We start from the raw sequence: 12,703 nt of genomic DNA, 5'->3' as shown, positions 1-12,703 counted from the left end.
ACTTTGCTTTTCAGATACATAGCTGGCTGTGTTTTCCTTCTCTCTCTCCTTTCTTTTTCTAAAGTTAGCAGTTAAGTTTTGCATCTTCTCCCCACCCAGCAGTATGCAGTCAAGAGTTTCTAAGCAAACAGAGGTTTATTTACATTGCTAAGTTAGCTATGTTACCTGCTGCCTCGGAGATGCTGTTGGCCACAGTGGGAACCTGGGGACGTTTTGAGCCTGGAAATGTTTGCAGAGTGGTTTCCTGGGCAGTGGAATTGACAGGAGGCAGAGCAGCAGCAAGTGGGAAGCTGCAGCCACTTCGTTTTGATGCCTTGGGAAGGCTGATATGAAACAGAGACTGGACAGAGCTAGAAGATAAAATAGGTATTTATTGAAAGGCCTTTAGGGTACACCTTGGGCAGGACAAGAGCCTGACCAGGGCTACACCCAGGGTGGACTAAGAATGGTCAGAAAATGGGCCACTTGCCATGAAGTGCTACATTTTTATAATTTCAGGTCCATTTTCATATTGGGGTTTAATTGTCCAATTCCAGCTTCAGGTTGTGAGGTCCCATCCTTCTTGTTCCACCCTTCAGTCCATTGTTGTTTATGCTTTTGGGGCTGAAAGTTGTCCTTGGTCTTCAGCAGGAAAGGTAGACTTGTTTTGTCTACCTACTCTGTGAAGAGAGCTTACTTGCACTTACTATGAGGCTCAGAACCACAGCCCTGGGCAGCACAGAATCTGAAAAACATGAAAGCTGAAACTCAAGGCATAAATTTCACCTGGCTTCCATCACATGTCATCAGCCTGAAACATGGCTGTGCATGAGGTGCCAGGTGAAGGCTGGGCCCGTGGCGGCCCCATACAGTGGGCATGTCCTGGAGCTCAAACACAAAGGCTTTCACCAAGAGCTGTGTAAAGGGGTTGCAGTGAAGTTCTGCTGCTGAGTGTGTGCTGTCTTACACCACTTCATGGTGGGGGCTATACTGACAAACGAGGCTTTTGGAGTTCTCAGCAACCCCTGCACAGACCTTGTTTCATCTTCCATGGATGCTGCAGGCCCAAAAGGGGACACACATCCCTGTCAAATGGCAGCTGTGAATCCCAGGGGACTCCCAATTTTGGGCTAGCGCCACCTGCTACCCATTAGCCTGTTGTTGGATGTTACAGACCCCGATGTCTCACACATCCCATGCTGGGCTGGGTTGAGAAAGACCTGCTGCTCAAAGTGGTTCTGGTAACTCATGCCCATTACTGGAGTCCAGCCTAGTTTAGACCTTTCTCTTGCAGGAAAGAAGGAGCAGATTCTGTCTTGCCTTCTGCACAACAGCTAGTTTATAAAGCTGATGCAGCCTGCTGAGCAAATAAATTTTTTTAAGTTGCAAAACCTGAAACATTGGGCCTGTCATCTGCAGGGATGGGCAGGGCAGGTGGAGGACAGAGCCCAGATAAAACACAGGAGGAGAGTTCCTCATACTTGGGATGCATTCATGACATCCCCTCATGTGGTGTCTTGGCTGTGAAGGCTGAGCTCTAAGAGGCTGTTGAAGGTTCCCCATGAAATTGGGGCATTTGGGCAGCATAAACACAGGGGTTGTCCTGGGAGCAGGAAGGTAAGGGCAGGGTCTTCTAGCCTGTTATCAGCCCATTTCCCACCTGTGCCGTAAGGGTCACTTAGGAGCATGTTGGTCCTGCCCTTCAAAACTGCTCTGTGACTCTGGGCAACCTTTTCTTCATTTTCCCAGTAGCCTAAAAGAGATGGGAAAACTTGGAGATGCTTTTCAGGAAATATGTACAATCCTTAAAGGGTTTTCCTTTCCTCAGTCCCCAAGAGAAGCAGCAGACCTTCTGTGATGGATGCCCACCCAAAGGCTGGGTTAACATTTCTTACTGCTATCCAGAGCCCTGCCTCTGAATGCACATGGGGAGAGAATAAAGCCTGTAACTCAAGAAGGAGACAGTCATAATATCTGTTTGTAAAGGGTAAGAAAGAGCTGCTTGTTGGATGGGTATAAAAAACTCCTTTAATTCCAGCCAGGATAGTCTAATGTGTTAGCCAAGCATGGTAAAGAGCAAAGTACCACCAGTACAGGGATGCAGGGAGGCTTTTGGGTACACAAATGCTGGTCTTTACCCTCACAGAGCAGTAATGGTTATCTTACTGATCGAACTGCAAGGCCGATCTTAATGCCATTTTAAAGAAACCAAAATCATTTATCTGTGCTGTAATAGGAAATAAGGATGGGACTGAGTGGTGTGATCTCTTGCTGTTCCCTGCAGCCAGTGCAGCTGGTCTTCCTCCACCCAGCTCAGATTAATGTTGATTTGTGTGGAGGTGGTGTAACTCTGCTGACACCAATGGACTTGCATTTATGAGACTCAAAAGCCTTAAAAAAAAAAAAAAAAAAAAAAAAAGAAGAAAAAAAAGAGTTTGAGGCGCTGTGTACTGAATGTTAGGCACTGAATGGACCCAGTGAGTAGCTATTATTCTGTTAGATCCTTGTAGGCAGGAAGATGTCATACTGCCTGGGTTCACTGAGGAGCAGTGTCCTGCTTCCCTACAGGGAAATACTGAGAGTATTGACAAATACTGAGAGTCAGCAAATCAGTAATTGTAGCTTCAAACTAATACAGTTTGGTTTTGGTTTTTCCCCCTGCATAACCTTCTAGCGCTCTATAAAAAGATCTGGCACCCTGCATGAGGATTAGATGGCTTTGAAGCAGCGGAGCCACCTAGGTGTGAAAACTTTGATTTCCTGTGTCTTGAAATTAACTGTAATCTCTATCTTTCATTTTCAGAAAACCCCCACAGCTCATGCCATGAAGGAGGAGAACTTTCTCCGTCGCAGGTTCTCCCTCTGTCCGGCCTCGTCCACCCCTCAGAAGGTCGATCCCCGCAAGCTGACACGCAACCTGTTCTTCGGGGCCGACAACGACATCTACCCTCTCAGCCCAGGTGGGTTTCTGCTGTGTCAGTGCAGAAAGCAGCCAGCCTCAGGTGCCTGACTGCAAGCAGATGTTTTAGCATGCTGACAGGAAACAAAGAGAAACAAGAATGTGAAAGAGAAAGCGAGAGGAGCTGGCGCAACACAGATAGTGCTGGATCCCAAACTGGATCTACTTCCATGATGCTGTTATTTTTCATTGCCATGACATTAAGTGGGAATGGAGGGCATGAGAACTGGGCTTTGTAAGTGTTTGGATGCTGCATTGCCTTACATTAAAAAAATTACTATAATGTTTTCAGGCACATCCACTTCAAGTTACTTTATGTGTTTCACCCTAAGCATTGGATTGCTTAAAATTTACTGTCCCTGTTTGCAGATGTTTAATGGCAGATTTCCCTGTTCAGATTTAGAGCCCAGGATAAATATTACGAGAGAAAAAATTCTGTGGTTAATGTTCTGTAAATATCTACAAGCACTACAAGTACCAGGATTCTTGACAGGTTGCAATAAATGGAAGATTGGCTTTAAGCATTCTATATATATATATTAGCTCTGAATTTCCTAGCACCTTTCTTGAAGGAAAAAGAGCTCATTTTATTGTTTCAGAATTTGTTGCTCACAGTAAACATTGAAGTCTTCCCTTGATTGCAGTCTGCAGACAATGCTTCCATCCCAGTCTGTAAACAAGTGCTTTAGGGGGCAGTCATAAGTTTCTAGAGCTGTCATCTGCAGCTGCCATGTCAGTGCTAAATAGTCAAATCTCACAGCACCGTTGGGAGGTCTCAAAACACTGATATCTGGAGAGAGAACACAGCATCTGTCAAAAGGTTTCAGTGGTCATATAGATCTGGCACCCAACAGACATGACTCTCTGGGCTTTGCAGATGTAGTGCAGAGCCAGGTCTGGGTTTCCTGAGCTAATTGTCTTTAAGTGCAGAGTTTTCAAGGGCCTCTAATTTTGCAGGTATTTTGTTTGTGAGTGTCTGCTGTAAGGCAGTGGGAAGCCTATTTTCAGCTGTGCTGACTAATCCTGGCTGTCACTGAGGCTGCTGGAAGCTTCAACAACCTTTCAGTAATCAAATTGAAAACAATTTAAAAATGGGACACCTAAAATCTCGTACATTTCAAACCTGGAGGGACTTCTGAACAGCTGACTGCCCATAAGTACAGTCTGTACGAATGTGTGGCAAATAAATAGCTCACTTCTGCTATCCTAGGGAGCTGAAGGGCTGGTTTTCCAGCCTCTATTTGTTTCCCCTTGCTTTGAGGTGATGGAGAGCCATGGCTTAGAGTTTGCTCATTTCTTTCTACAATTTTTACCAGCATTTTCAGCGCTAAAAAAGTTACTGACTCCCTCACAGTGGTATTTCAGTGCTGTAATATTTGAGACACCAGGGAAATTTGAGGGTTTCAGTGTAGAGGAGGTGGCTGGAAGAATTTTTCTCTTCCTCAGCTTCCCCCATCACCTTGTTTCTCCTTAATCCCTGCTGGCAGCCTTTGCTGGGCTCAGCAGAGCAAGTGCCTTGAGCCACAATGGATCTTCTGTTCTGCTGCACAGTTATCCCAGGTAACCACCAGCACCAGTGTCAGTGAGGGCTGTAGCCCTCAGTATTGCAAAGGAAGAACATAGGCTAAAGGATTTGTAAAGGAGAGAGTATCCCTTTTAAACAAACAGAATCTACTGCTTCAGTCAGGGGATTTCTTGTAGGGAGTCCAGGGTTTTTTCTATCTCTATTCCTCTTTTACTCATTTCTTTTCCTGTCCCCATGGAACTGCCTTGTCTCTGTTTTCCTCATATTTCCTGCAAGAAAGACCTTCATGTTTAGCTGCCATTTCCTATGGCAGGCTCTGCTTTCACCTCTTTGCTGCTGCTTCTGCCTTGTTTTCCTGAGCCTTGTGTGCCTCTCCCTACCTTCTCCTGTTCCTCTGAACAACACTACTATCACCACAGATAAGCCACAGGTCTGTGTCCATAAGCTGCATCCCATATTTCTCTGTTCTCTTTTTTTCTCTGTTTTTTTTGCATGAGCTTTCAGTTCTTGAGGCTTTTCCAGTGTCAGTGTTTTGCTGCTTGAGCCCAGGATGTTTCCTTTATGTGAGCACTGGGCTGATTGTGTTGTGTGGCTGCAGCGGGCAGCAAAGCCCAGTGATTTCCTGTCTGGAATTCAGTGGGTTGTGATATGGCTGGAGCTGCAGGTCTCACTGCAACATCACCTAGGATTTGCCCTCCAACAATGAAGATGTTCAAGTAAATGTTTCAGAGAAAACGGAGTGACAGACTTTACACCTCAGGAGAGTTACACTGTGGAGATTCAGTTCAGCAAGAGAAAAAAACTTTTTTTTAAAGGAAACATATGGGAAATGCAGAGGGCACTATCTGAAATAACACTTAGGACTTCTTGCCTTTTCCTTGCATACAAAAGTGCTAATGATTCTTGTAACTGAGAGAAAATTGAGTAAGATATTTTCTTTTTATAGGGACCTCACAAGTGAGAGACATGAATTCTTGTTCCTTGTTCATGTCTGTCTTTCACTTAGCCATGAGGACACAGAACCTTTCTCTGTTTTCTATTTCAGAGGCTAGGAAATGTATTGGTATAAGAATTTTTACAGTATCTCTCTTTTAGATTAGCCTGCAGGATCACAAAGAGTCTTTAAATAAAAATTTAGATTAGCTTATTTGCATCCTAAGAGATACACTTTCATGAATATGGGATTTTTTGTGTGAAGGATACACAGAACTACATTTCAGGTGTTCACACTGGGTCATGTGGCTGATATTTACAGCAGAAATGGGTTTTATTGGCGATAGTTTTGTCACGCATCAGAGCTTGTATTTCCTCTTGTGGTTTACCAGTCACGCTTGCTGTATTATTCTTTATAAAGGGGAAAGGCAAATGCACCTGTAGGACTGATCCGCAGCAGAAAACCAAAGAAAAGCAATGGTTACTGTTCCTAAAAGAAATGAAATATTTACTTCCCCTGGGCATGACAATAATGGATAAAAAGAAAGTATCAGTAATTCTACTCTCTAGCCACAAGACTGGAGTGTTGGCAGTTTTCTTAACAATGTGGTGAAGGTGTTTCTATAAGCACCACTGATTTCTCTTTCCAAAATATTTTTTGTTACTTGGTGCAGAATTTTTGAGCTACTTTATGGAGGACCCTTGTGTGCCCTGGTAGCAGCAAGCACTTTAAATTGCAAGATTCATCTCTCTTTTTATAGTGAGCATTGTGTTGTCTTGATCAGGGAGATAAGCTGTTTCAGCTTCTATAGCCAGTTCATGTTTAGCTCCTCTTATGCTTTTCTGTGGTTTCCTATTTATTTTCTTGAGGTGGCTGTATCTGTCATGCTTGGGGTGAGACTCTCACTTCTGGGCTTTCTGTGCACTTAACTGTGTGTAGGGGTTTTTGAGAAACTTCCACATTGTTCCTATGAAGGTTTCTTTCCAAACAAGAGCTGGCCTCTCCTTCTGCATGGCTACAGCAGGGCTTCTTGAGACAGACAGCAAAGATAGCTCTCCTCTGACAAAAAGCCTTCCCCTCACAATTTCCAGTAGACTTAATGCATTTGGCATAAGAAACTAGTAGATGTTGCTTCATGAACATACCTAATGAAGCCTTGTAAATGATACAATAAGAATGGACAGTTGCATCCTTTTCTTTCCATAATGCTCTGTGAGCAGGATTGCCCAGAATCTCAAGAACAGGGAAAATCTCATTGTTCAGGTGCAAATCCTTTTAACTGCATTACTGAAAGAAGGCAGAAATATCTCACATCCAGGCTTTTTGTATGGCTACAAGCTTGGAGTTAAGCTTTTTTTAAAAAATGAGACATAATAAAGAATGGATGTGAATTCTGTTGTGCTAATAGACACCACTCCCTTGGAGCAGGCAGTAGCTGATTCCTATTAACTTTACTTGAAGTTTTAGACCATATGCCACTTTCCCATACATGTGCAGAAAAAACTCTTCATGGGAAACAAGTGCAGCAGCTATATGGCTTTATGAGTTTTTTCCATCCTTCTCTGCCTCTTTCAGGGAGAATGGTAGTTATAGAGATGAAAATGCCATGAGAGAATAAAAAAAGTACGGAGATCCAGGTTCTAATCCATACACATCAGAGCTTATGGCCATCCCACTTGTCATGGGAGCACAAAGGCTCTGTCAAATCTCTGGCCACTGGGGAATTTTTTTTTCTCCTGCCCAGAAACATCAGGATTCTGAGTGCATTATTTAGGACTCAGTGTTTCCAGGGGAGGAGTGACAGCTAAGAAAGTAGATTGAGATCAGGGTCCTGTGTTGTGGCATCACTTTCCTGCATGTCTGGATGGTCCTTCCTCCACTCCACTCCCCCACACAACCAGTGCCTGGCCTTCTTCTCCCAGGCCTCCTGTGGCAGCATGGGCTTCTGTGGCCGACTTTCCTAACAGTGCTTGGCTTCTTAAATGGCTGCTCTGATAATTCCAGGAGAAATTACAGTTCTGACACATCTGTGACAACTTCTGCTGACTTCAGGAGAACTGGGGTTTTCCCTTGCCGGTTTTGGATTTGGTGGTGTTTCCAAGGCTGGCTCACACAGTATTAGAAACATTTTCAACAGTTCCTGTATTTGCAGTGGGCTACAAATGGACTGTGTTTCACTGTCTTGGTGGTTCTTTACTGCATCCTGTATTCTGAAGCTCTGATTGCCAGTGATTCTGAGAAGAAAATGACATTGTAATTGGTTAACAATGACTCTTGGCACTAAAAATCTAGTCTCATCAGATTCTCTTTTTTGTTGTCTTTTTTTTTTTTTTTTTTTTTTTTAATAGAAGCTCTGTGCTTTTTTTTACTGTAAGGCCATGATTACATTTGGCCAAAAGAACACTGTTTATCATTACATTTTATTACTTGGACTAGGACTACACACACTCATGCCAGTATATAATGTATGCAAGTTTAGGATATTTGAGTAGTGATGATATATTTCTACAATGATTGGAAAATGTCATAGTGCTCACTTACTGCTCATAAATTTAAAATATTTCTTATTTTAGCAAATAACTTGGTCAGAAGTCATTGATCTCCTGCAAGTGTGTAGGAGTTTTTAATTTTGTTTTACTAATTATGCCTAGATACTCTTCTGTCTTCTGTAACATTTTGTATCAGGGTTATTATTTGTCCAACAAAGCGTGCTATCAAGTGCATCCATGTATAGTTGCCAGATTACTTACCAAGGAAGATTGAATAGCTGCTTATTAACTGAATTGCATTTATTATTTGCACTGAACAAGGCATGGGGTATGTAAGGAAAGAACAGACTGTGGTAATGTAATTAAAGACTGCATCATAATGCAGACACAGAAGGGAGCTGATTAAGGATGCATTAGCAACCTTATTTCTGTTTTTTTCCAGCTTTCAACTGCTGGACTTTGCAACCATCATTCTGGTTTTCCCTGGTGTTTTGAGACCTCACTTTTGAGTAGTCCTGTTATCCAAGCATGAAGGTCTAGGCTATTTCAAATTCTACACGGTCCCTTCTCTGGTATCATGGTGTACTTGCCGTTGCTCATGATAACTTCCCTTGTGTAACATTAGCAGGAGCCCTTTTCAGGCCATGATGAGCCATGGTTTTGCACAGAATTTTGCTGGTTTTGAATCACATTTTTTTGTTGCAGGAAAAGATGTGGAAGGAAACAGCCCATCGGCACTGAAGGATGAGACACCACAGACTCCAAACTTCATTAGCAAGGTACTTCAGGATAGGGAAACATTCTCATTCTTGCTTTCATTCCTTCTCAAGATGTTATTCATCATTCTTACCCTTTTTTTTTTAAGTCATTGAGAAAGCCTCTCCCTCTGTTTCTGCAGGAACTGTGTGTGCATATTTTGAGGGAAAAGAAAATGAGTGTTTTTGCATGGTTGGGATGACAAGGAAGCCTGCACTTTTCTCTGGCTTGATTTCACCTACCACAGAAGAACCTGGTTTATTTGGGCCTCATTTGGCAGTGTAATTAGATATGAATAATGATGGTTGAAAGGTTGATTTTTGTCAGCAGCAGAGGTGTCTGCTGCTGTTCCTGATCAGCAAGGCAATCATAAATCTTAATTGTTTTGCAAAAGAAAACTGTTAATATTTAGTGTAATGCTCAGCATCAGAAACAGTGAGTGGAGAGCCTGGGAGAGAGCTCTGGGAGTTGGTGTAACAGGAGAGGAAGATAAACTCATCAACATTTCCTGAACACAACTTTTCCATTCAGCCTATTAGAGAGGAGAGGTAAAACTGAATCCAAAGTCTTTGGATCTCACTGCTCAAAACCTGCCTCTAGATCAAGAGTTACAGAGTGCCAGGGTTTGATTTCCTGTAGAATGGAATCAGCCTTATAAATGAGATCTGGCTTTGAGATTCATGCACAGCTTTTTTTGGCTGCAGCTCCCTAACATGTTTCTGGAGGGTAACTAGAAATAGAAGCAAGACCAGTTAATAAATTTTTAACTAAATTTATTTTGAACTATGAAGCTATAAAATGCAAGTGGCACCAGCTGAAATGAAAATATAGCATGAAAGAAGCAGCTGCAGACAAGTGATTCCTTGTGAGATGTGAAAATAATCTCTGGATCTTTCAGTACATTGCTCTGTGCTTGCCTGGAGCTTGCAGGTTGTTCTGCTGGGATGTCCTGGCAGAGGTCAGCACAGGGAGATGATGATGAGAGGAGCTTTGGGAGTATGCAACAAGGACTTGGGTACATGTCCTCTGCTATTGCTGGAACCTGGCAAGCTGCAAACCGATCTTGGTTTTGCTTTTTCAGGCAGGTTCCTCAAGGAAAATCAGCCTCCCACTTATCCTGGCAGTGGAGAAGCCCAAGGACCAGGTAACTGCATCCAGGGCTGTGTTTTAAAGCTAGATGTTTTGCACGCCTTACATGGAGTGGTGTTGAATTTCCAATGACTTAGGAATATAAAGAAGAAGGACTTTGGACAGGACAGCCCAGAGCACTGAAATGCTGTCCAAAAGGGAGTTTGATTTCTGAGATGCAGGATGAGCACAGGAATAGGAGTGTATTTATGAGAGGTTTCTGGGTGAGAGCATGGCTCAGCTGTGTTTTCCCAGCCTCTGGGTCTTCCTTGCTGTTCAGTCTCCTACAGGTATGTTTTTGAAAGGACAAGCACCCATGGAAGATTTGGGTGCCCACTCTGATTTCTGCCATGCTTCATGTGCACCTGGGAGCCATTGGTGGGTCTCTCCTAGACAGTGCCAAGAACAATTGTTAAGAAGAGTTAAGAGGAAATGCACAGCACAAAGCAACTGCAATCAGATCTGTGAAGCAAAAGAAATGGGGCTCTGCACCTGGACACAAGCTTTGCTTTCACTAACCCAAGCTTTTGGTTTTACAATAGTCAAAATTGCTCTAGAACACCGGAGGACTAAAAAGAAACGTGACACCAAAACGCTGAACCTCAACTTGCCTACTCATTTGCAGTGTTGCAGGCACTTGCTTTGGCTGCTGGAAGGGCCAGACCTGGGTGTTCCTTTTCTGCCTGAATATTCTGCTTAGACACATGATGTTTGATTCTGGGACTTTCCACCTCACTGGACCTGTGCAGTACCTTGCTCTCCTCCAGCCACGTTACTTGCCTTCTGTCGTGCTTTGCAATGACAGTAGGGAGTCCTTATTGTGAAACGTTTTGTTGCTTAAAAATTCGGGCAAACTGGTGGTCAGTTTGTTTAATATGTAATTTTTCACATCCACTCTGCTCTAATGCCATAAAATAAAGCCTTACTGTCAGCTTTCAGAACTGTAAGTAGGGATCTGTCATACTATTTCAGTTTAAAAATAAATAGATTCCACCTACTTGAACCAAGGGGAGAAGTGTGCCCTAATTGGATCATATTTAGATTCCTTATAGCAGGTTGGGGGAATAATGTTAGCGACTGAACTGTAGGATGTTCTGGTTTAATTAATGGATTAAAAAGTAAGTGTTATAGATCACAGATCCGTGCCATGGATACTTGTCCTTCTTTTGGTACAGTGGATATGAAAAACCTTGTTGGAAATCTTCATTCACCACCGCTATTTTGAGGTACCACTGCACATTCACTACTTTCACTCAGTAATAAGAAGGAAAGGAAAGCCAGTTAAGTGATTTGATCCCAGTACTGGGGCTTGGGGAACCTCAAATTCCCAACTCTACCTTGGATTCCCTGCATTGCCAAGCCACATTAATTGTGTTTCTGTTTCACATCTTCATCAGTGAGGTGGAAACATTTCTGCATTTCGTTCACCCAGGCCATATCCACATTGCATGAAGGAGAAGGCTGCAGATTGCCCAAGTTAACAGAGAGAATGTGGCATAAAAATCCTATAAATATCTGTGAACTTGTGAGCTGTGAAGACTTTTGACTGCAACCACACTGCCCTGTGCTCGTGGGTGGGCTGCTCTCTCTGAGGTGTGAATACATCCCAGTTGTCCTGTCTGTACAGACAGTCAAATATTTGATACTGGAACATTTGCTTTCATTGTGTTTGTGTGGTTCTTGGCACTATATATATATATTTGTAATTTCAGCTGTGGCTTCTTAAACCACATTTTACTGGAACATATATAAGGCACAATTTAGCTCCATATTATGTTGGTAGCTTTCTGCAGCACATTTTTTCCTATTTAATTTTTTTAAGTGGAGTCTCTTTCATCTCCTATTTCAAAAGGAAAAACTATTGGCTTACTTATTTCAGATTGTTTCTTATATTAGTTTCTGTCTGTTTTAGAGCCTTTTATCCTTGTTTTCTGGGATGAGGGCCCATAGTTGGGGTGTGAAAGTATCATCAAACTGTCTCTAAGCATCAATCATGTCTCTGCAACCAGGTAGTACAGTTAGCACACACCTGATAGTGACAGGAGGTGGCTTTCTTTTGCTTTGCCCCTCATTTAATGCTGTTAGAGTCCTCCAAGGCACCTTTTACTGCAGTATGGAGTGCTGCATGTTCTCTTTCTTTCTTTCCTGTGCTTTCCTATTAATTCTTCTGGCTAGAGGGCAGCTGGAGTCTCTTGATCTGCATGCAGGGCCACAGAGAATTGAGGTATATTTTAAGGGATAGTCAGAAAAGTTCTGAAGCTGGAGCTCAGTGGTATTTCACTGTTTCCAGTCTATTGCCAATGCTGCAATAAAGTCTTTGAAACTGTGGGAGTGTGGCTGTTGCATGCACAGTTATGTGATGTATTGGAAGGCAAAGCATTGTGAATGAGTTTTTCCACATGCCCGAATTGTTCAGGTCTTTAATGTGTGATTTGTAATCTAAAATATGAATATAACTGACTGCTGGAAATTTATTTTAGCTGCACAATGGTTTGAAACTATACGTACTGATTGCTTGAGATTTAAGTTACAGTTCCCATACTGTCTCAAGCTCACCCTGCTTGATCTATGAATCATGCTCCTGACCTCTGAGGTAACTCCAGTCATGGTTACACTTGGGACTAACATAGAAGATCATTCACAAATATGGCAATTTACAAGGGTGCCTTTTCCTCTCTTCTCCCTTAGCCAGCAAACCAAGGAATTGTTTGGCAGACAGACTCAGATATTGCAGGAATCACCTTGGAGAGACTGAGGAGTGAAACATCCCCTGTGTGTTTGTTAAGCACAGCTTAATGGGAGATTCTGGCCCTTCCAGGTGGTGGCTATGCTCAGCTGGACCCATGCTGTCTTTTCTTTACTTACTTCATGCTCTCCGTGTTGTGGATGGAATTATTTAGGAGCCACTTGTCTCCATGAACGTTTACACTCAG

General features: G+C 42.8%; 1 protein-coding gene across 6 annotated transcripts in view; it reads left to right on the top strand.

Moving 5' to 3' along the window:
• OSBPL5 (oxysterol binding protein like 5) overlaps positions 1 to 12,703 on the top strand; it is a 175,043-nt gene that overhangs the window by 109,670 nt on the left and 52,670 nt on the right. For 5 of the 6 annotated variants that reach the window (XM_083863481.1, XM_083863483.1, XM_083863484.1 and 2 more), the window contains exons 2-4: positions 2,783 to 2,939; positions 8,592 to 8,665; positions 9,724 to 9,786. In XM_083863481.1, coding sequence (XP_083719607.1) covers positions 2,783 to 2,939; positions 8,592 to 8,665; positions 9,724 to 9,786 — 294 coding nt within the window. The remainder of the gene's footprint in view (positions 1 to 2,782; positions 2,940 to 8,591; positions 8,666 to 9,723; positions 9,787 to 12,703) is intronic. The other variant, XM_083863486.1, reaches the window with a different exon arrangement.

Source organism: Zosterops lateralis (assembly GCF_965231275.1).
Source record: "Zosterops lateralis genome assembly, chromosome: 6".
NCBI lineage: Eukaryota > Metazoa > Chordata > Aves > Passeriformes > Zosteropidae > Zosterops > Zosterops lateralis.
Note: the sequence above shows the minus strand (reverse complement) of the source record. Positions and strands in the feature narration are given on the sequence as shown.